A 25,193-nucleotide genomic window follows, 5' to 3' on the forward strand; every position below is an offset into this window, starting at 1 on the left:
CCCACTCAGTGTTCGGCCCGGAGAGAATGCATTGATGTTTTTGGCCGCCATCTTAGAGTGTCTGTTTCTTTAGTTATTCCATCGATTTTCTTTGTTCATAGCGATGTTGGTTCTTTACTATAAGCTTACAATTCTCGCTTGGGAAAGAAACATGCCTCTCAGATGTTGTCATGTCACTGGGTAGTTTGGGAGCCTCACAATCCGCTCTTCTCCCCACTCGTCAGCCGCTTCGGATGTTCTGTATCTGGGACAGCCGGTTTGAGTAATCGGTTGTCCATTGTGTCGTCACAATCCATTTTGGCAGATACTATCCATCGTAGCGGCGGTTCTGGCAGAATTATATCCTCAGATTTGACACGAACGCTGCCTGTTCTGTCGAACGCTTTGTTGATGGGTGCCTCCTTCGTGCAAGCAGCATGCACGTAAATAAGTTTCCACAAAGTTGTCCCCCTATCAAGAACAGTCACGGAGCACACGTGGGGGTTCTGATGTTCTTTATTACACACAGCATGACGCGTTTCGTCTTTTCGACTTCCTCAGATGCTGTTTGGTAACGCAAGAAGTTAGTGTTTTTTTCAGTTCATTAAAAAGTGGGGAGAAGAGCGGATTGTGAGGCTCCCAAACTACCCAGTGACATGACAACATCTGAGAGGCATGTTTCTTTCCCAAGCGAGAATTGTAAGCTTATAGTAAAGAACCAACATCGCTATGAACAAAGAAAATTGATGGAATAACTAAAGAAACAGACACTCTAAGATGGCGGCCAAAAACATCAATGCATTCTCTCCGGGCCGAACACTGAGTGGGAGGAGCCCAACCTAGGCTTTTTAACCACTTGGATGCTAAGCACATTTTTTGTTGTCCATTGACTTTCCATTGAAATCAATGGAAACTCCATGACGAGTTACCCTTGTCATTAGCGCTGAAGGGGTTAATGAACTGAAAAAAACACTAACTTCTTGCGTTACCAAACAGCATCTGAGGAAGTCGAAAAGACGAAACGCGTCATGCTGTGTGTAATAAAGAACAATAGAACCCCCACGTGTGCTCCGTGACTGTTCTTGATAGGGGGACAACTTTGTGGAAACTTATTTACGTGCATGCTGCTTGCACGAAGGAGGCACCCGTCAACAAAGCGTTCGACAGAACAGGCAGCGTTCGTGTCAAATCTGAGGATATAATTCTGCCAGAACCGCCGCTACGATGGATAGTATCTGCCAAAATGGATTGTGACGACACAATGGACAACCGATTACTCAAACCGGCTGTCCCAGATACAGAACATCCGAAGCGGCTGACGAGTGGGGAGAAGAGCGGATTGTGAGGCTCCCAAACTACTCAGTGACATGACAACATCTGAGAGGCATGTTTATTTCCCAAGCGAGAATTGTAAGCTTATAGTAAAGAACCAACATCGCTATGAACAAAGAAAATCGATGGAATAACTAAAGAAACAGACACTCTAAGATGGCGGCCAAAAACATCAATGCATTCTCTCCGGGCCGAACACTGAGTGGGAGGAGCCCAACCTAGGCTTTTTAATGAACTGAAAAAAACACTAACTTCTTGCATTACCAAACAGCATCTGAGGAAGCCGAAAAGACGAAACGCGTCATGCTGTGTGTAATAAAGAACATCAGAACCCCCACGTGTGCTCCGTGACTGTTCTTGATAGGGGGACAACTTTGTGGAAACTTATTTACGTGCATGCTGCTTGCACGAAGGAGGCACCCGTCAACAAAGCGTTCGACAGAACAGGCAGCGTTCGTGTCAAATCTGAGGATATAATTCTGCCAGAACCGCCGCTACGATGGATAGTATCTGCCAAAATGGATTGTGACGACACAATGGACAACCGATTACTCAAACCGGCTGTCCCAGATACAGAACATCCGAAGCGGCTGACGAGTGGGGAGAAGAGCGGATTGTGAGGCTCCCAAACTACCCAGTGACATGACAACATCTGAGAGGCATGTTTCTTTCCCAAGCGAGAATTGTAAGCTTATAGTAAAGAACCAACATCGCTATGAACAAAGAAAATCGATGGAATAACTAAAGAAACAGACACTCTAAGATGGCGGCCAAAAACATCAATGCATTCTCTCCGGGCCGAACACTGAGTGGGAGGAGCCCAACCTAGGCTTTTTAATGAACTGAAAAAAACACTAACTTCTTGCGTTACCAAACAGCATCTGAGGAAGTCGAAAAGACGAAACGCGTCATGCTGTGTGTAATAAAGAACATCAGAACCCCCACGTGTGCTCCGTGACTGTTCTTGATAGGGGGACAACTTTGTGGAAACATATATATATATATATATATTACCTACTGGCGGTCGCCAGTAGGTATATATAGTTAGGATTTTTTCACTATGGGATTTTTGAAAATTCTATGTCTAATAACTTTGGCGTTTGTGGACGGAATTGGCAGAAATTTTCAGGAAAATGGCACATTTTGTTTCTGAGCAGCCCTTGAAAATTTGGGGGGGGTTCGTCAAGGGGGGGCCGAGAAAAAAGGGGGGTCCCAAAACGTGTTTTTAACATTGAGTTTTCCATAGGGCGGTTGGCCTCACTTTTAGCCCGAACGGCTGAATGGATTTGCACGAAACTTGGCAAAATTGTAGGGACTGGTAGCCCGATGTGCCTTTTGTAGGTCTCAATATATGTGCTTCAGTGGATTTTGAGAAATTAACGTTCAAAAAAAGATATATATCTGTAACAGCGGACCGGGCAGCGCTCCAGTTCGCGTACTTTTCGCGCAACGGAGCTTTGTGAAGCGAAGCTGATTGGTTCTCCGGCGTCTGTAAACATTCCAAACAGTCCGTAGCGGCCGCCATCTTGTCTCTCGGTAGGATCGAGAGACAAGAGGAGGCCAAAGCGAAGGGGCAAATGACGATAAGGGGGCATAGTAGATCCTCGCTGACCCCCTAGGTTTGATGTGGAGGTTTTAAAAGGGCCCCGCGGGGCAAAAAAAAATAATGTATAATAATGATCGAACGGCTGAATGGATTTGCACGAAACTTGGTAAAATATTAGGGACTGGTAGCCCGATGTGCCTTTGCTAGGTCTCAATATATGTGCTCCAGTGGATTTTGAGAAATTAACGTTCAAAAAAAGATATATATCTGTAACAGCGCTCCGCTTCGCGTAACGGAGGTTTGCGAAGCTGATTGGTTCTCCGGCGTCTGTAAACATTGCAAACAGTCCGTAGCGGCCGCCATCTTGTCTCTCGGTAGGATCGAGAGACAAGAGGAGGCCAAAGCGAAGGGGCAAATGACCATAAGGGGGCATAGTAGATCCTCCTTGACCTCTTAGGTTTGATGTGGAGGTTTTAAAAGGGCCCCGCGAGGCAAAAAAAAAATATATAATAATAATCGAACGGCTGAATGGATTTGCACGAAACTTGGCAAAATTGTAGGGACTGGTAGTCCGATGTGCCTTTGCTAGGTCTCAATATATGTGCTCCAGTGGATTTTGAGAAATTAACGTTCAAAAAAAGATATATATCTGTAACAGCGCTCCGCTTCGCGGAGATAACATTATATCTGTATTACCTAGCTGTTGCTAACACCAGTTAGCGACGGCTAGTAGGAGATAGCGACCATCTTGGGCCCCACTTTGCATGTGAGTGATATTTATCACTAATGACATGCAAAGTGGGCATGCCAAGATGTTAGCGACTGGAAACAGTCGCTAACATCGCTATCTCCTATTATCAACTTTTGGAAATATTCGCGATAAGCGCGAATATCTCCAAAAGCTAGCACCTGCCCTGAGCAGTTCTATGGCATGTTATCCAATGGGAGGTGGATAACATGGCTAAGAGCATTAGCTCGGTAATGCATGAATATCGCTGAGTTTTCAGCGATATTAATGCATTGCGGTCGTTTTTTATCGTATTTGCGATAAACCTTGATAATAGCAAGGTTTATCTGTGATAATTTCTGACGATGCTTAGTGGTAAAAAAATCGTTGCTAAGCATCGTTAGGGATAAATATCGCTTAACTTTGGTAATATGCCCCAACGTCTGTTAACGTTCGATTCGAAGGAAATCAGGAAGTGTTGAAAAACATTGTCTGCGCCATCTTGCCTTTTTTCAAATGCCACACTTTTGTCGTGCACGGCAGTCATTTTAGATGCCTTGACCAGACCCACTCTGTGCACGCTGTTGATCCTTAGCATGACTCCCCACCCTCGCAAGCATCTCCCCCAGGCAGTGGTCACCCCCGCTCTCTGTCTTATGCATGGGTAATAAACCACCCCCCATCTGCGCTGCTCTTCCCTGAGAATCACACCCTGTGCCCGCCCGACACCTCCCGTTCGCCCTATTCACTACCGCACCCTCTGACACTCCTTTTCCTCTGTGTCCGATTGTCCAGGCCGGTCCTAGGGTATCAGCTAGCCCTGCAGATGTAGTTTATGGCCCCAGCTGTAAAGAATCACCCTCTTCAAAGGAGTTATAGTAGATCAAGGCCCACACTTGATGAGATCCGTCACAGCAGACGCGTTCCTATTATCTGAAAACCATCCTGTATTTTGATTGGGGAGGGGACCGAGCCTGAAGCGGAAGATTCCAGGGATGACTCTTTGTACATCAAAGTTTTTACAATTATGTGTCACATTAAAAATATATAGCACTCCAACAAAGTAGTAAGATTATAAAACTTTAATAACTTATAAATATATACAAGAAAACAAAAACAGTAATAACATATAAACATTTTTAGGGAAAAACAACGAAGTAGCGGTCGGCTGTGCGAATAGTCCCAACGCAGCACAACGTCCAGATTTCTGGCGTGGGGCGTCGCGGGGGGTGGGTCATCAGTAGCAAACTGTTGTGCGAATAGTTCCAAGGCAGCAGAACGATGGCACCAAGGTGATGTCCAGTAAGTTGCCGCACTGGTTTTGGTATCCTACAATGCTGCTCCGAATAACGGCGTGGGGCGCCCCGGGGGAGGCGGCGTGAACGGGCCTCACCAGGTGGAGTGTCATCTGTTGTAGTGGGGCGCCCCTTTACCGTTTCAGTTGCCATTCCGTCCGTTTTTGGTCCACTGTGTCAAAAGCCGAAATTCAGCTGAGTTGCGCCCACTCTTGCGGTGCAGCGATAGGCGGCTGTCACAGGACTCTCAAAATGGCGGCAGGCTCTTTCCTTTTTGGGCCTGGTCCACTGAAATGGCCCTGGGACACCTTGGAAATCGGACGCTTGTCTGCTAGGTCTTGGACCCCATTCTCGAAAGCGTCCCCTCCGCCTTGAGGATTTATCAAAAGTTTTGGGGGCCCCCGACTCCTGTAGGCTTCTGGTGGGGAGCGGTTGCCATGATTGCTCGCGGAATGACCACGACGGAGCTACGAGATGGTGGTGCTCTCATGCTGAAGCCAGCTTCAGTCTGAAACATCCAGAAACAAGGTGGGGCTTTCATCGTTTGGGAAAAAAAAAAGTTTTCATCCAATGAAAAGTGTTGTTTTTAGGTCATATGATCAAGCCTTCCATCATTAGGAAACCAAAAGTAAAATGAACCAATGAAAAGTTTTATAAACAAGTCACATGACCTGTTATGCGGCATAGGGTATAAAATGCGGAGAAAATACGTTGGCACGTGAGGCGGCGTCAGTAGCGGACCGATGTGCGAATAGGCCGAAGGCAATACAACGCGCCAAGATCCGGATGGCACCGAGGTGGTGTCCAGCAAGTTGCAGCACTGGTGTGGCCATCCTACAATGCTGAAAGTCGGCGTGGGGCGCCCCGTTGGCCTGTGAGTTTGCGTCAGTAGCGGACCGATGTGCGAATAGGCCGAAGGCAGCACAACGCGCCAAGATCCGGATGGCACCGAGGTGGTGTCTAGTAAGTTGCCGCACTGGTGTGGCCATCCTACAATGTTGAAAGTCGGCGTGGGGCGCCCCGTTGGCCTGTGAGATGGCGGCAGTAGCGGACCGATGTGCGAATGGGGCCAAAGGCAGCACAACAATATTTTCGGAATAGAAGACACCACAAGGCGCTGAGATGCCAAGATCCGGATGGCACCGAGGTGGTGTCTAGCAAGTTGTGGCACTGGTGTGGCCATCCTACAATGGTAAAAGTCGGCGTGGGGCGCCCTGTTGGCCTGTGAGATGGTGTCAGTAGCGGACTGATGTGCAAATGGGGCCAAAGGCAGCGCAACAATATTTTCTGACTGACACCACAAGGCGCTGAGATGCCAAGATCCGGATGGCACCGAGGTGATGTCTAAGTTGCGGACCGATGTGCGAATGGGGTGAAAGGCAGCGCAACAATATTTTCTGTATGGAAGATACCACTAGGCGTTGAGATGCCAAGATCCGGATGGCACCGAGGTGATGTCTAGCAAGTTGCTGTACTGGTGTGGTCATCCTACAATGCTGAAAGTCGGCGTGGGGCGCCCCATTAGCCTGTGAGATGGCGTCAGTAGCGGACCGATGTGTGAATAGGCCGAAGGCAGCACAACGCGCCAAGATCCGGATGTCACCGTGGTGGTTTCATAGTTGAGAGGCACTTCATCTGCAGTGGGGCGCCGAGATCCGGATGGCACCGAGGTGATGTCTAGCAAGTTGCTGTACTGGTGTGGTCACCCTACAATGCTGAAAGTCGGCGTGGGGAGCCCCATTAGCCTGTGAGATGGCGTCAGTAGCGGACCGATGTGCGAATGGGGCCAAAGGCAGCGCAACAATATTTTCTGAAGAGAAGACACCAAAAGGCGCTGAGATTCCAAGATCCGGATGGCACCGAGGTGGTGTCTAGCAAGCTATGCAGTTGAGTTGTGTGCGCCCTTGCGGCGAATAGATCGAAGGCAGCATAACAATGTTTTCTGAATAGAAGACACCACAAGGCGTTGAGATTCGGTTACCACCGAGGTGATGTCTAGCAAGTTGCCGCACTGGTGTGGCCATCCTACAATACTGCTCCGAATAACGGCGTGGGGTGCCCGAAGGGGGGGGGGGGAGGCGGCGTGAACGGGCCTTCCTAGGTGGAGGCTCGTCTGCTGTAGTGGGGCGCCCCTTTACCGTTTCAGTTGCCATTCAGCTGAGTTTCGGCTGCTCTTGATGCTACAGCGACAGGCGGCTGCAACAGGACTCTCAAAATGGCGGCCTGTTCTTTGGATTTGGGCCTGGTCCACTAAAATGGCCCTGGGACACCTTAGAACTCGGACGCTCGATTTTTTTTTTCCTTTCCTGTACATGCAAAAAAAGGTAAATGCCCGGTGCGTTACACGCTTCATCTGCCACGATGAACTCTCCAGAGGAACCGAAAAAAAATATAGTTATGGTAACTATACCATGCATCGTCATATGGAGAGGTGGCACCAATTAATTATAGTGCTGCATAAAAGAGAGATTTGGAGCAGAACCCCTGACCTGCTAGTACATTCATCAAAGAAGTGGCACTGACAGCATCAGAGGCAAGGGAAACGGTCCCAAATATTTAGAAGAACTTTGGAAAGATTAAAATGACATGTTTAGATTGTGGCAAATTAATTTCATGTGGACAGATGAGTGTTACTCTAATAAATACAGCATATGAACATCATCATAGTCGATGGTTGGTAGAGACATTTTGACTATATCCTGGACCTGCCCGTCCTCGCCCAAAATGGCGCCGGAATAAATGGGACTCGTAACTCCTTGTTGTGTACTGGTTGCAGAACCTTGAAATCACGAGATAAGTATGCAGTTTTGAAGCACATGGCGGGCGGGGACGAGAATTGATTGAATATTTCGACATCCCTATTGATATTAAGTTCTGATGTGTTATTGATTACTGTACTATTGAAAGTTCGAATTAACGTCACCCATGGTACTTGCCCGCAAATGTATATCTAGATAATTTTATTGTAACTGGCCCTGTCGTATTTTAATCATAAAATGTACGTCCACCGATTCCGTAACTGTTAGACACCTTAGTTCTTGCAACCTAATGGCCCGCCCGTTACGTTCCTCTACAGTGTAAATGTCTACTCATCATATACGATTACAGTTTGCTCCGTGGCCGGCCCACGTGGATATAGGCTCGTATTTGTATAATGAAATTTTCACAATAAAGGTTTTTAAAAGAAAACATGGTAGAAGTATATACATTGGTAAAGTTTTTAATAATAGTCACTGTTTTAGAATCAGTAAAAGGCAAGTGAAATAAAGCAGACCAATTACATGAAGGGTAAAAGGTATAATTCGAAGGAACGCAGTAAAGATAAATGGTCAAGGGCTGTTGTGTTTTCTACTCCTGCAACATAAAGTGATCGATAAGAATCTCATATTCAGGCGTATCGGCGACTAAGACAGCAGGTCGACCCTCTTTTGCTCAACGGCTCCGTCATGGGACGAAGAAACGCTCTTTTTCTCGAAAAAAGAATATATTTTACTTGCAGGACAGTTGTAAATTTTCCGGGAAAGTACATTAGCCTGGAACATTATAACATATATTTAAGAAAAAATAATGTTCGGAAGTAATACAAAGCGTAATTTTTAGGTCATATGACCAAGCCTTTCATCATTAGAATAAGAAAAGTAAAATGAACCAATGAAAAGTTTTATTAACAAGTCACATGACTTGTTATGCTTACGTTACGCGCTGCGCGCCCCGGATGACTTCCGGATGCGCTAACGCGGCGCGTCATATGACGCATTACGCGACAACGCAGGTCCAGAATATAGTCAAAATGTCTCCACCAACCAGCGGTTGGAACACAACCCCTTTCAGCAGGCTAAATAGTTCTGTTAAATGACAACAGAAGGGACAGGCAACAAGAACCATCAGTCAAAGAGGGGAGGGCTAGTTCTTCTCTACCGGGTTACATTGGGGCGCTACCGGAACTGATCGAATTGGTAGTCTACAGTGTTTCTGGATATTCAGACTGAAGCTGGGGTTAGCATGAGAGCAGCACCATTTGTAGCTCCGTCGTGGCCATTCCGCAACCAATCATGGCAGCCGCTCTTTATCGTTATTTTGGGCGGGGTAGGTGGCGGAGCCAAGCTGTTTTGCAGCCATCATTGTGTGGAGTTCAGTTCATCTCACTAGTTTTGTATTTGTCATGAGGGGTTGTTCCTAATGTTTCTATTTTAGCGAGGTCAAAAAGAGATCCCATTAGTGGCCTACTGATTTTGCTCGATTCCTTTTCTTTTTTTTTTACACGATTTTTCGTTATCTGCGAAGACTAAACAGAGTATTGCGACTCTGTGTTTGTTTGTAAATAGAGAATGAACCAAAGAGAGCCAATTCTAAAACAGTAAATACTTGGATAACAATCAATCAAATGGAGAGAGAAGCAGGCACGATGTATTACAACAGGGGCAAAGGCCTGCGTTAACTACCCTTCACTATGTGCAAAGAGAGAGTACTCCTAATAGAAATGAGGGGGGGGGCACCATTCAAAGCAGATCAGTGTGCATAAACACGAAAATGTTTTCACTTACCACGTACTTGACATTCGACAGCTTATGATATTTGCTATTAAAAAACCATTGAAATTCACTGAAAAAACCATAGGTTATAGACCATATATAGTAAGGAATTAGCATTTACAAAACCTTGAAAATTCACTGAAAAAACCATAGGTTATAGACCATATATAGTTAGGAATTAGCATTTAAAAAACCTTATTTTACTCACACAAAACCATTGAAATTCCATATATAGTTAGTTGCACTAACTATATATCGCGCACCCGCAATCCACTGCTGATCATGTCACATATTACATCATTCATGACATGGTCAGTGACATCACTGATGACATCACTGATGACATCTCAAATGACATCACTGATGAGATCACTGATGACATCATCCAGTGACTGTGTGTTTCTGTAAAGTTTAAATATGTTTTACATATTGAAGAATGAGTAGATGTATAAGTGTCTGGACGAAGGCTTTAGTAGGTGCATGACTGAATGTATGAGTGAGTGATTAAATGTGTCTCACTGAGTGCATGGGTTAGTGACTAAACTGTCTTAATTTGTGCATCATTATGTCTGTTGTTCTGTAAACTGCTGCATGTGTTGATCAGTAGCTATATGATTAACTATATGGGTTATTGATTGATTGTCCAAGTATTTGTATGGGAGACTGAGTGTGTGTGTGGCTGGCTGGGAGGTGTGTGACTCTGTGCAGATCAATGTGTACTTGTATCAATGATTGTATAAGAAAGTAAGTATGTGTTAGTATATGTTTGAAAATGTAAGGTGCTCTATGTTTAACTGTATAGACAAGAAAATGGAAGTGTGATTGATTCTTTACAGGACTGACTAGGTGTGTGAGTAACTCCATGGATGAGTGGCAGAGTGTGAGTGTCTGTATAGGTGTATGAGTGCATATGATAGTGTTGTAAAGATGAGTGATTGTATGTATGAATGATTGTATGGGTGAATGAGTGAATGTGTGTGTAGACGTAGGAATCAGTGAGTACGTATGTAGTAACTAGTATTGGTGTGTCAATGGTTTCAAAAATTATACTCTGTATTTAACACTGGGTGAAACAGAGGTTATATTAAAATGTGAGGAGGTGCATTGTATTGTCACATGAATGATATCATCAGTGATGTGGTCATTGATGTCAAATGAGATGTCATCAGTGATCTCATCAGTGATGTCATTTGAGATGTCATCAGTGATGTCATCAGTGATGTCACTGACCATGTCATGAATGATGTAATATGTGACATGATCAGCAGTGGATTGTGGGTGCGCGATATATAGTTAGTGCAACTAACTATATATGGAATTTCAATGGTTTTGTGTGAGTAAAATAAGGTTTTTTAAATGCTAATTCCTAACTATATATGGTCTATAACCTATGGTTTTTTCAGTGAATATATATATATATCACACTCCATACTTTCGCCGGGGAAAAAGTGAAGAGACCACAGCAGGGGAGTGTTGAGAAACCGGCTTTATTCCATCACACAGGTAAATGGCAGCTCTCCTTCACCCACTACAGGCGAATACATTTCGGCGTATTATCTGCCTTCCTCAGCGCCATGGGTGTAAGTGAATCAGGAAGGTTCGTGTCTCTCGGATATACTACCCCGCCCTTCCTGATTGATTGCACACAGTCCTGCTCCTTAAAGGCGTATGCCTAGCGCAAGCAGCCCTGGTAGTCCGTTATTTTTGCTGCGCCTACCAGTCCCAAGATGCATTGTCCATCGTTTGTTATTTGGAGGCTGTTGCGTGGAGCAGGTACATGAAGTTGCAGGGGGAACCGTCCTTCCTCCCATGCTTGTGGAACACGCCGTCTCCTCATCTCCCCTAACCGCTTTACCCCGCTGTCATCAGAAAGACTTTGGGCGGGGGCGAGGCTGAAATCAAGCCTAGCCCAGCGTGAGGCTGGATGGCCTCTACACCGCCATGTCACGTCCCGAACCAGCAGGGGGGTTCTGGTGATTCCAGTAACCCGGATTATATCCTTTTGACCAGCTGTACCAGAGCCAACTTAACAAAGCGGGGGCCTCTTTGCGCGTAACTGGAACCCGCGCTGAAAATATCACACTCCACACTTTCGCCGGGGAAAAAGTGAAGAGACCACAGCAGGGGAGTGTTGAGAAACCGGCTTTATTCCATCACACAGGTAAATGGCAGCTCTCCTTCACCCACTACAGGCGAATGCATTTCGGCATATTATCTGCCTTCCTCAGCGCCATGGGTGTAAGTGAATCAGGAAGGTTCGTGTCTCTCGGATATACTAACCCGCCCTTCCTGATTGATTGCACACAGTCCTGCTCCTTAAAGGTGTATGCCTAGTGCAAGCAGCCCTGGTAGTCCGTTATTTTTGCTGCGCCTACCAGTCCCAAGATGCAATGTCCATCGTTTGTTATTTGGAGGCTGTTGCGTGGAGCAGGTACATGAAGTTGCAGGGGGATTCGTCCTTCCTCCCATGCTTGTGGAACACGCCGTCTCCTCATCTCCCCTAACCGCTTATATATATATATATATAAACTTTTATTAGGGGTTATACTTTTCTGGTGAATTTTTACCACACATATGCCTTTACTATACATGCCTTAACAACTCACATTTTGTTGTAAAGACATGCACAGTAAAGGCATATGAGTGGCCAAGACTTGCGGGTTAAAGACTTGCAATGGTAGTTTTGCGACCATTGTAATGATTACGTTGTAAAGCCATGCATGGTAATTGGCTTGTGTGGTTCCGTCAAACATCCCCATGGTAATGCAACAATCCCCTGTACCCCAAAAATCTACCTTGTCTCTATGAAATTTGAAGTCACCAAAGTAGCTAGACTCCTCTCTGGGCAGAGCCGCTATGATCACATCACTCCCACTCTTAAAAAACTGGCTACCAATCAAAGTCAGAGGACTATATGCAAAATGGCCTGCATAACCCACAAAGCTCTCTATACTGAAAAACATATCTACCTTGCAAACAAACTATCAAAAGCTGGCCAAAAGACGCCTTTGTAAAGCTCAAATAATTTTAACTTGATTCTGCCGAAATGTAAGAAAGAAAAATCACAACCAGTTCATTCTCTGGGAATGCGCCCAGAATTTGGAATGCTCTGCCATCAGATCTTCATAACACTCATTCACTCCTACACTTCAGAAAAACCTCCCATGAAGAGCCAGATGAATAGTATTTGGAGATAGAGAGACTAGCAACAATTTTTAAAGTGCTTAGTAACTATCAGAGGTTAATTGTATACTTTTCATTAACTTTTAATAAATGTCCCCTGGGAATAAAAATTGAGAAAAGAACTGATAGCACCATCTGTTGATTTGATTTTAGGGCTAATACTTGCATAGTATGGGTTAAGGATATTGCAGAAACACAACTATGACTTGACTGTCCTATGACGAAAGCAGTACAGCAATGCCCAACAGAGACAGCTTTATACCATTTGCTAGTAATCATACCCCACAAATCTTGTAAGGAAACAATACTTTACCTGGCCACTTAAGGAACTTGCGAGTACGGCTGTCTCCTGGATCATTCTAAGTAATTGAAGAAAGTCTGTATCTTGATAGTCAAACCGTTTCCCAAAGATGACAGAACAGGTTACATTGGAAGCTGCGTTGCTTAAGTGAAGTGATGGGTCAAAGGGCAACCCTTTTGAGAAAAGAAGAAAAGCTGCAGATTATTGCCATGTGCGGAAATATGGTAGTGCAGCATGGTATTGAAGGGATTCTCAGACTCACAAAGTAAAGTCTACCCAGATGCATAGATTACAGGTTCAATCTAGAAACATGCACTAATTCAGAGCTTAGGTTCAGGCCTGCTGTCCCCTAGTCTGCAGTGTCACTCCAGGGAGAGAATCTTTCTCCAACTAAGGGCCCGATTAGGATGGCGGACGGACCAGCGTCCGTCCGCCACCCCCGAGGTGGAGGGAATGTCCGCAGGGGCTGCGGCGTTCCCTCCCTCGGAATTAGGATGTGACTGCCACCCTGGCGGTCACATCCCCTATATTTAACATTGCGGCGGATGCTGCTTCAAGCAGCACCCGCCGCAAGGTTAAATGTGCATGTTTTCCTTTGCATGCACGAAGCGGCAGGCACCGCGTGGTGCCTGCCGCTTCGTGCATGCAAAGGCAGGGGGGTACCATAGGTACCCCCCATGTTCACCCCCACCCCTCAACACCCCTGGGGGCCCGCAACGGGCCCCCATACTCAGACTCCACATGCTTTTCTATGGCAGAAAACCCGCCGTGGAAAAGCATGTCTCCGCCGGCATCCTAATATTGCTGGCGGTGTCTGATAGACACCGCCACCATTTTTTTTTTTCAGTTGTTTTTATTGCTGCTTTGATAAATCAGTTACATACATTATATCATCACTACAATAGTCAGCATTATAATAGTGCTTCCGAGACAGATTGGTAAAGACAATGCAGTTTTCAGTTTTTCTTTCGTAGCCATTTAACACTAAACCTTGCGAAAACTCCCATCCCCCCTCCCTCCCCAGCACTTACGTAACATACAATTCTCATTCTTTCAGGTAACGACCTTCAAATTAGAACAGCATTATTGGTACATTTGTCAACTTTCCTACTGTAACAGTGTATTCGTTGCTTAACGTATTGGTTTCTGCTGCATCCTTTCCTGCAAGTGATCTACGGGTGCTCCACTTATTACCAACATCCTAACATCACACGGTGACAATGCTGAGGTGCTGTGACATAAAACAGACATTACCGTGTGCTATCATTCAATGTATGTCGGAGCGTTTATTTTGAATTCCAGTAATATCGAGTTCCAGTCCAATGAAATATGCGTTTTCCTAAGTCCCCTGCGCTCCTCTCTCTGTAGTTCTAGTCCTTCTGCCTTTCCCCATCGCAGCACTTCCCCATGCCAGGTGGCGATGTCTGGCGGCCTAGTTGACTTCCATTTCATTGCTAACGCTCTTCTCGCTAGCAACAAAGCCATATCTACGAATCTAGTGGCAACACTACTCTTTTTCTCTGTGTTTCCCAGCCCCAACATTCCATATTGCCTGGTCTCGTATGGTCTGCCCGGTGCCACTGCTGCCAGGGCCTTCTGTATCGGCGTCCAGTAATATCCAAGTTTAGGACATTCCCAGAACATATGCAAGAGACCTGCATCATCTGTGTTGCACCTGGGGCAGCTATTCTCTATTTCCGGGAAAATTGCATGCAGTCTGTGCGGTGTTAGGTACGCTCTGTGGATTATCATTAATTGGATGTACTTAAACTTCGGGTTTCGCACCACTTTCTTGGGGTACTGTAGTGCCTTTTTCCATTCAGTGTCCTTGAGTGCTCTGCCCACATCCGTTTCCCAGCGGGCCCGGAGGGGCTGTAAGGTCACTGCCAAGAGCAATATGTCATCCGCATAGGCGGAGATGACATGCTGGGTGTGCAGACAGGACATTCCCCTGTGGGCTGCCACAGTTCGAAGCTTTATCCAATAGGGGTTCTAACGCTATGATGAAGAGTAGGGGCGACAGGGGACAGCCCTGCCTAATACCTTTCTTAATGTCAAACTGCTCTGATATTCACGCATTAGTTCTGACGCGCGCTGTGGGGCCAGAATATAGTAATTTAATCCATTTAACGTATGCGGTGGGATGCCGAACTTATCCAGCACTGAGAACATATAGTCCCACCTCAGTGAGTCAAAGGCCTGTCTAAGGTCTAGGGAGATACACCCCTCCTTTCCCCCAGTATTATCAACTGACAACATTAGTTGACTCAGTCTACGTAAGTTCAGTGCAGTACTCCTCCCTGGCACGAATCCACACTGGTCCGGATGTATTATCTCTGCAATATATTGAGACATTCTGGACGCTAACAGCTTACTGAGGATTTTGTAATCCGTATTTAATAAAGACAGTGGCCTGTAATTCTCTAGCATTAAGGCGTCCCTACCCGGCTTCAGAAGGGATACTATCATTGCCTGCAACGTTGTCCCCGGCAGTGTGTTACTTGCCATTGCCTCATTATATAACGTATGGAGTCTTGGAGCTAGGGTGTCAATGTATGTTAGGTAGAATTCCGCCGGCAGACCGTTGGACCCAGGGGACTTGTTCCGTGGCAATGCCATGATGGCGTGTCTGATTTCTGGTATCGTGATGGGTTTCGAGAGTTCAGTTTGTTGTGCAGGTGTTAATTGTGGGAGTTGTATGTCTGAAAGGAAGAAGTTCAGTTTCTGTTCCTCGATGGAGGTGTGCGGGCCATACGGTGTAGTATAATAAGTTTTAAAGACAGTGTTAATATCTAGTTGAGATTGCGTTATCCGCCCATCCGTGTCCCTTATCTCCGTTATGGGGGTGTACTCAGGAGTATTACGTGTTAATCGCACCAGCTCTGTCCGCCTGCCTGTGCTGTCGGCATGTATATTCCCTATAGTCAATCACACGGAGCTCTTCTAGTAGTTCCGCTTGTTGGATACGTGTTTCTTGGAGTTGGGTGAGATTGCCACCCGTGCCCGCCGCCTCGGTCTCCAACCCTGCCAGGCTTCCCTCCACTGCCTTAAGTTTGTCTAGAATCTCATGCCTAACCCCCACTTTCTTTCCCATCGCAATCCCGCGTATTGTTACCTTGAACGCATCCCATTCTATTTACCCAGTGCTAGCCGTGTTTTCGTTATCAGTGAAATACTGGATGGTGGCGTCTAGCAAAGCTGAGCGAAAGACCGGGTCTTCCAGTAAGCCGGGTGGCAAACGCCACGTCGGTATCGGTGTGGGGAGCCTTTCCCAACGTAAAGACAATTCCACAGGGTTGTGGTCTGACAGAGTTTTTCCCATATGTGTCACTGACGTTATGGCCTCAGACAATGGACGGGAGCAGAAAATGCGGTCTATCCTAGTATGTAGATTGTGAGGTGGGGAGTAAAACGTATATTCTCTGTTGGTCGCATTCATTATCCTCCATGTGTCTACCAGGGCCCACCCCTCTGCCCAAGCCGCCAGTGCCTCCGCCTGTCTTCTACTTTCCGTGGCGTGTAGTGGGGGATGTGACCTATCAAGTGTGAGATCCAACACCGCATTGCAGTCTCCACCCACCACCCAATTGTGTGCTACCCAACCTGATAAAACCTTACTTACATCTTGGAAGAATTGGGATTGTTCCGAATTAGGCTCATAAATACAGCCCAGAATTATACACAGGCCGTCCAGTACCCCTCTCAGGAACACAAATCTCCCATCTCTGTCAATCCTTTGCTCTAACACTCTAAAGAGGACAGTATTCCTCATCCATATAGCGGCACCCCAAGAGAACGCTGAATATTCTGTGGCATATAACTGACCTTTCCATTTTCGTAACAGTTTAACACCTTCCCCTCTATTCAGGTGAGTTTCTTGTAGGAATGCTATGGGCACTTGTCGCCTGTTCAATTGTGCTAGAACTATGTGCCTTTTGTGTATTGAACCCAACCCTCTCACATTCCAGGTGCAGACTTTATAATGATTAGGGGTCGACATGGTGAAGAGAGTATTTCACTTTGGACGTTGCCCTGCTTCTCGACAATGCTGCCATGATACAATATGGTGTAAGTGCGGAACTTGTACTGAACTCCCCAACTAAAAGGTCCCCCTCTCTGAACTGTGAAGGACCAAACCATCGTACCCAACTGGGGTATAAACTGATCTCAGGGGTGCCTATGCCTGGGGGGGGGGGTGCGACCAGCCAATGTCCTGTAGCAGTTATCCACTTAAAGTCTCACCTTCATAACACCCCCCTAAATCAACATATGTCTAGGTAACGGATCCCACCCTCCGAGTAGGCAGGACAAATTTGTGGCTACATTACCAAACTGCACTTTCAGAGTCATAGTTCACATATCCGCTGCCATCTGAGCCGTTATGTGCGGGAACAGTTGCACACTTGTGTCCGACACCGCCACCATATTAGAGCTTTTCCGCCGCGGTCGGAAGGCGACCGCGGCGAAAAAGCGGCGGACGGAAAAATGACCCCCCAGCCATTCTAATCTGGCGGGGGGTCTTTTCTGTGTCCGCAGCGGTGAATCCGCATCCTCCAGGCCGGCGGTGGCTTCTGCCTGCCCGGAGGATGCGGATTCACAGCGATCCTAATCTGGCCCTTAGTTACTTTAACTACTTTGTGAGAAGCAACATTGTTAGACAAAGTCCTCGTTATGTTATGTTATGTTATGTTATGTTATGTTATGTTATGTTATGTTACAAAGCATTTGTAATGTGCACTGATACTCAAGAATGTCCCGGCATGATAGCCAACTGCAGACAGCACAGAGTACGGAGCATGGGGAAGGTTAAATTAGTTAAAAAGCAAGGTCTTTAGCTGCTTTTTAGACAGCTTGAGATTGTTGTCTGTCATTGATAAAAAAAAAATTGCAAGCAACTCCATGGGGGACTGCGCTGGACCCTATAGGCCAGTCGGTAATCACTGGCTTCTCCCATGGGTGATATTCTTTGGAATGGCACAGGTCAGTGGCACCCTGTGATGTTATGTGCTGTACATACCTCTACTATGTGACTCAACATCACCTTTAGCGCTCAGCTTGATCACTTCGCACATTCAAGATACTCAACAGATCATGTGTCAAGTTGTACTAGTTTTTGTATTCACACCCACAACCATCACCTAGATTATTTCTATAGAACAGAGCGTCCTTATGTGGTTTGTAGTTGCTGACCTCTTCTGAACCAATGGGCCTTCGCTCCAAACCCTGTAAGGCTATAAAATATGAGTCAAGCTTGCACACTCATTACAATCCCCGGAAATTGTCACTGTTTCTTATTCGCCTGCCTTCTCACCGCAGCAAGTGTGATTGATGCAACAACTTCACCTGGCACGCTCGCTTAGTCTCTCACCAGCTCCACCTCTGAGCGTAATGTAGACTTCATTACCCAAGTAATGACCAGTGAGGCGAGTTGACCCAACTGGAGAGATCTCACCACCAGGCAATTAATGCTCTATGAAATGTCCCACATCAGGTGGGCTTCTCTAACAACCAAATAGTTCTCCTGAAAACAACTGTACCTTTGTTGGTAGAATATTGGGGCAATGTGGGAGCATTGTCATAGTTCAAAAAAGACCGTGGCAATAGCCTTCCTCTCTGAATCACTATAATACCCTTTCACAGCCTGTTTAAAAAGGAAAATGTACCAAATAATGGCAAATGTGAAATCTGTGCGTCCAATGACAATTCTTTCAACCCTTTCTTCCACCCTGTCTCTGTGCTAAGATAAATACCTAAGATATAGTGACAGTTCGACCATATGGACTACAGTTTATGATCAGAGTTAGATCTGGCATGTTTTGGCTTGGTTTCCCCTGTCTTTCTGCCTTTGACTTCCTGTTTTTGACTGTGTACTGCATTTCATTTTTGCTGATGGTAGGACTCTGTGCACTTTACCACTAATGACCAGTGCTAATGTGCAGGTGCTTCCTGCCTAAAATGTAATTGTAATTGTTTTCTCTATGATTGGCATATTTTAATTACTGTAAATCCCTAGCACAGTGTGCCATGTGTGCCCAGGGCATGTAAGTCAAATGCTAATAGTGGATCCACAGCACTGATTGTTCCTTGAAAAGGTGTCTCAGACCTGCCACGGCAGTGCCTGTGTGTGCAGTATTAAACTGCCATGTCAACCTGCCAAGTGCACCCACCTGCTAGACCCAAATGTTCACTTTTATGATATGTAAGCCACCCCTAAGTTAGGCCAAGGGAACAAACATGAGCAGGGTGCATTGTATTTAAAAGGTGGGACACATCCTGTTGTGTTTTACATGTACTCATAGTGAAATACTGCTAATTTTGTTTTCACTACAGCAAGGCCTATCCCTCCCATAGGTTAGCATTGGAGCGGCCTGGTAACATCTTACAAGTTTATCTGCCAATTGGGAGCCAATGAAAAAATTGAGGTTGGTCTCTCTGGTCTCACAATTTAAAAATACATCTTTTAGGGAAGTGGGCTTTTAAATTGCAGGTCTGAAATTACCACTATTAGTAAGTTATAAAACTATCTTGAGCTAATGCCCCAGATACAGTGTGCACTATAATAGCCCTCGTGAGGGGTTAAACAAATGTAAACAATGACAAATTAATTTTAACATGTGATCAAACTATTAATCAAACAAGCCCAAACTAAACACATACAGCAAACAGTACTTGAAACCACAATGTGAATCAAGTATATTGAATTCAAAAACATGATTTTTGGTACAGTTGTTCACACTTGAAAGCCAGTCTTGACATTCTTAAGACTGGCTGAAATGTACATCCCAATGCATTTCGGGCTATAACAGAAGCCCTTCGTCAGGTGTATCTAGAAATGAAGAAACATTAGTTGTCTGAATTCAACTTTCTGACTCCAGATAAGAACCTCAACTGTGAAGCACAATACATGATGCACATGTACACATTCACAAGGTTCTCAATCCATGCACCAAAGTATCCAAAACAATGGCAATCTAGGCATATAAGTAACTTCAATACAGAATCACAGGCCAATGAGCAAACCCTCATGTTTCATCTGGACCAATTTTGAGAAACAAAAAGAAAATCCAGAAGAGACCCAAAACTAACCACCAGTGGTCAATAGAAAGGACAAGTGCACTTACCCATGCATTATTCCTCCAAGTGCCCCTACTGCTCTACAAACAACTAAGAGCTAAGAGTGCATGCCGCAAACATATAATGCACATGAACTGTGCAAACAAGTTACCTGATAGGAGTTTCAGAATCCTGAACCCCGAGACAAAAAGAGGGCATCCGCTTACGCCCGGCTTATAATAGGTCTCCCGACTAAGATTTTTTTTAATGAAAAGTGCCTTATAAATAACTAAAACTACCGCGACTCAAAGGGAGTGAAATTCCCATAGTAAAAGGATACAAAGTCCCTTACCGTCTGCTCAATCCTCCAAGGATTCACTTGGTGAGTGAATGACATATAACACAGCTGTAACCCAAAAATATATATAAATCATAGAAAATACTTGGGGTTAATGCACTACTAGGAATCAACAGTGAAAAAGCAGACGCACTCACCAAGGATGAGGCGATATTTCAAAGGAGTGGCAAACAATCACTTATCTAGCTAAAAATCCCTTTATCGACCACTCGACCCTCCAAGGGATCACTAGGTATTCGTATGCAAAACAGCACAACTGTAACCGAAAAATATATGTGAGAAAGATCACTAGGGTTTGATACAGTTCTAGCAACGAACTGTGAAAAATTGGATGCACACACCGAAGATGCGGCGTCTCTACTGTGGGGTGGTAAACAGTCACTGAAATGGCACGTCAGACAAATCAGCAGGTGTGATGGTTGTTGTAAAAAACAAGAATGCTACGGGAAGGGTAGAAGGGCAAGAGCACTGGGCGAAAGGATATGGTTGCCCAGTGAGCAATGGAAGAATAGGGTAGATTAGGGGAGGGCTCGTCATCACTGAAATTGGAGGAGGGAATTAGATATTTGCTACAGGAAAGTAGAGCGGGCGGCTGAAATGGGTTTATATGTTTATATTGCTATTTCTGTTGTTTTTTTGTTTACTAATGTGTATTTTGAAATATGTGTACTGTAACATGTATTGGATTTCTTGGAAAAAGATACAAATTAAAATAAAAAATAAAAAAAAAAAATATCTAAAAATGTAAAAATCATTGGCACTTCCAGGGTAACTTGCAACTAAGTCAGTGATTATAGTTGCATCGGGGGCACTTCTCTAGCCTTACCTGCCGCCTTTACTGACTGCCCAGCTGTCCCCTGTCTCCCCTCCCGCCGCCGCACCTCATTCACCTACCAGCGGCCGCAGTGAGGAGGGGGGCCCAGGGGCATCGGGACTACAGATCCCAGACGTCCTAGCGGCGGGAGCCGCTGCCACACGCATTTCCGGCACCAGGAGGCGCACAAAAAGGGAACACAGCCCCGGTGGAGTGGGGGACCACATTGCATCAGGGGCACTTCTCTAGCCTTACCTGATGCCTTTACTGACTGCCCAGCTGTCTCCTGTCTCCCCTCCCGCCGCCGCACCTCATACACCTACCAGCGGCCGCAGTGAGGAGGGGGGCCCAGGGGCATCTGGACTACAGATCCCAGACGTCCTAGTGGCAGGAGCCACGGCCACTCGCATTTCCGGCGCCAGGAGGCGCACAAAAAGGAACACAGCCGCCTCGTCGCGGGATCGCGTGCGGGTCTGCGCCGGGCTAAGCCCGGGCAAAGGGCGGGCCGTCTGTGGCCGTCCGGGGACCTAAGAGGACAGGCAGGGCCACACCACTGACATTTCCATTTGAATGCCGGTCTGATGGGGAAGAGGTATCATCCCATGGAACACTCTTCTGAATAGGTGAATTAAACATCGCGGACGCTATTGTTATAGCCACTCAATTGAGCTTTGATAGTGTCAAATTGATTTAACAGTCCTGGTGAATATTATATTATTATTATCTCCGAACATTGTGTAAGGCATGGGCAAGCGTAAATCGATGGAAGGAGGGGGAGGGGCCATTGAGTCGGTCAAGCGACCAAAGCAGAGTAAGAGAAAGAAATTGAAGGGAGCATCAAAACACGCAGCCATGAACTGTGTTCTTGATAGGATTGACTCGGCTGTTGATGAATGCCAAGAAATTCTGACTGGTAAAACAGGGACCCCTGGGATGTTGGGCTCTTTCATTGAGGTTGGTGGGGTAGTACATGATGGGCAAGAGGTAACAGGCCCATCTATTACGATCCCAGATATGCTTAGAGCACAGTCTAAATCCTCTGTGGTCAAATCACCGTACCAAATAACAAAAGGGCTTCCTAAGGTGGGGAGGGTGGTCATCCTGGTTATCCTGGTGATAAAAGCCCTGGTCATGATGGAAAAATTCCTTCCCAAAATGTAATTGAAAACGACTCTATACCATGTTCTAATAGATTCACGGTTTTAGCAGATATACAGCATGAGGGACCAAACGTCATTGCTAGTCATCTAGTTAATACTTCCCAAAATATAATATCAGGAATCGATGGTGATCTTACAAGTGCTATTGATAGTTTAGGAACCCTCAGCGACTTAGTCAAACTAGTCTCATTATTGAGAGACGAGATTGAGGCCATAAAAATACTAATTATCAATTTAACTCCGGTAATAAAATCTGCCCCGGCTAATCCCTGGGCCCAATCTGGGGTTACTCAACAGAAAGTTACTGCTTACACAACTAAAGGAAATTGTACACCTCTAGATAAATGCGAATCCATGGGTAACAAAGCACCTCAGACTCGCCCTATAGATGAAGGTGCGAAAAGTTTATCGAGCACTACTAAAGTTACCACTAGCAGGGTACAAGGTTCCTCAATAACAAATATGATAGAAAATCAATGCAGGCCTAGTGAACAGAGGACACGGAGAAACCCTAATGAGGGCAGCAGGTTATCGGGGTCGTCCCAACAAAAGGCAACAAGATCGAGTGTAGGGCTACCGCAAAGCAATATCTTTAAACATCAAATCCAGGGGATATCAAACTGTAGTTCAGAGCCTAGTAGGGGAGATGCATACATGATGGGTAATTTTACTACAAGTAAAATATACATGACCAATGTTCATAGGCAAGATAAAAGGGATAATGGTCTCAGGGAAGGGGTAGACTCTCTGACGAACAAAGCCATACACTGGCTGTGCTACGTCAGAGGCTGTAGATCAGTCAAAAGAAATGATATAGTAAAAGCAAGGAGACTGAGCCACCCTGGGGAAACCCACGATGTCATCTAATTAATGCTGTGCTCTGAGGCTTCAGCTGAAAATGTATTCCAACTGGAATTTAGATCTAGCCCGCCTACCTATTCAGGCATACAGCTCAGGAAGGTGCCCCCTCTTCCATTTTCACACGTTTCCCCCATGTCCTTAAGCAAAAACAGGCTTAGGAATAGCAGCTCAGGCCTGGAAAATATAGATTGACTCCCTAGTTACGGGAGAGGTGAAATGCCCAATGAAATATTGGGGTCAAGAGAGAGATACATTAATGTTGTTTGCAGAGGGGGCGAGGGGACTGATAATGTGGGCCAGCCAGGGGATAACCCAGTATACGGCAACCTCCCCAGCATTAGTGCGGGGGAGGTATCCTATGTTTCAAATTTAGATCTAGAAACAGGAACTAAATCTCCATGGGTAAATAGTCTAAGTGCATCTAACCTTGTTACCAGGGGGCTACAGCAAAGATTTAGTGGGGATAGGGGTAAGATAATTTCTTGGAATATTGCGGGACTGGGCACCAGATTGCAATCACCTGAATGGGTTTCTTTCATTATGGCTTTTGATATCTGTCTCTTCCAGGAGACTTGGGCATGTGAGCCCCAGTTTCTCCAGGGTTTTTTGAACTTTTTTGTGCTGGCACTAAAGGGACCCAAAGGTCGCCCAAAAGGGGGGCTAACTATCTGGTTACGTCAAGAACTTTTTGACAGAGTAGTAGAGCTCCCAACTAACAACAGAGATATTCGGATGATTCTTCGGGCACCTTGGACATTATTAACCTGTATGTCAGAGGGTCAGGTGGAGGGAAATCCCAGGTTTTGGTTGCCCTTGATTATCTGATTGGTTTACAGCCATGCGAAAAAAACATGATAATCGCTGGCGATCTAAACATGACCTTTGAGCCACTTATAGCAGGTGACTGGTATTCAGGAGAAGAAGAAGACTCCCAGTGAGGGATTCCTAAGCTGGATCTAAATCCTATAGATAGATGGACCGATAGCATAATCCAGATTAATGCAATATGCTGTGAAAGAGGGCTTAGAGCACTGAACGGCAGAACTGCGAGTGACGGTCATGGCGAAGATACCTTCGACAATGGTCGCTCAAAAAGTAGGATTTATTATGTTATCTGTAATATGGCAATTTGGCACCTTATGGAAGATATGAAGGTAGTTGTCAGGCAGGAGAGTGATCATAACCCTCTGTGCATTACCCATCAGTTGTGGGGAAGTGAGCCAGGGGGGTTAAATACGGTCAAGGAGTCCTTAGCTGACATTGTTCCAACAAATGACCTGAGGCGGGTAAGGTGGGCCCAAGTCGTGATGAACGGCAGGGTGTTGGAGAACATTAGTGACAAGCTGGATAAAGCCACTTCTGCTATGGATGTTAAGTGCGTTTTGTAAAGTGCGTTTTGTAAAGCGCGCTGACACCGAAGCTTCCTGGCACTGATAGACAGAATAGATGAGGGGGGAGCAGAGTTGGCGAGATCTAACCAGAGGTGGGGAAGAGGTGGGTTTTCAACATTTTCCTAAAGGTCAGGAGGGAAAGGGAGGATTTAATGGGGAGAGGGAGAAGGTTCCAGAGTGCAGGAGCCAGGTGAGAGAAGCGGCGACCGCCGAATCTCTTGGTTTTGCTCTTGGGATGGATGTGGGCCATTCGATGGATACAGTAGGGGGTATAGAAAAAGAAAATGACCTGAGGGGAATTACTAATTTACATGACAGGTTTTTTTAAAGTATAAGGGGCCACTTCTTTAAGGCAGTAACTAAGCCTATGGGCAAAAATAAACGGCCAAAAAGAGTGGGATGGTACGACGATGCTTGCAGACTTACATGAACATCCTCAGGAAATGCAATTAAAAGAAGGGACCCGAATGCTGTCAGAAAAGCTAGGCAGGTTTATAAGAAAACTATACTTAGGGCAAAGAAACAATGGGACGAACAACACTGGCAAGATCTTATAACAGTCTGTACTGCAAAGGATTCTAAACTCTTCTGGAGTATTGTTAAGTGGGGGCAAGGAGGTAATCCCGAACCACCTACAAACCATGTAACCCAGAGTAGTTGG

The 25,193-nt window shown here is 45.6% G+C and overlaps 1 protein-coding gene across 1 annotated transcript in view; it reads right to left on the reverse strand.

Moving 5' to 3' along the window:
* Positions 1 to 25,193, reverse strand: part of LOC144755474 (cytochrome P450 2G1-like) — a 662,651-nt gene that overhangs the window by 371,034 nt on the left and 266,424 nt on the right. The window contains exon 4 of the mRNA XM_078644447.1: positions 12,908 to 13,068. Within this exon, the coding sequence (XP_078500573.1) occupies positions 12,908 to 13,068 (161 nt within the window). The remainder of the gene's footprint in view (positions 1 to 12,907; positions 13,069 to 25,193) is intronic.

Source organism: Lissotriton helveticus, chromosome 5_1 (assembly GCF_964261635.1).
Source record: "Lissotriton helveticus chromosome 5_1, aLisHel1.1, whole genome shotgun sequence".
NCBI lineage: Eukaryota > Metazoa > Chordata > Amphibia > Caudata > Salamandridae > Lissotriton > Lissotriton helveticus.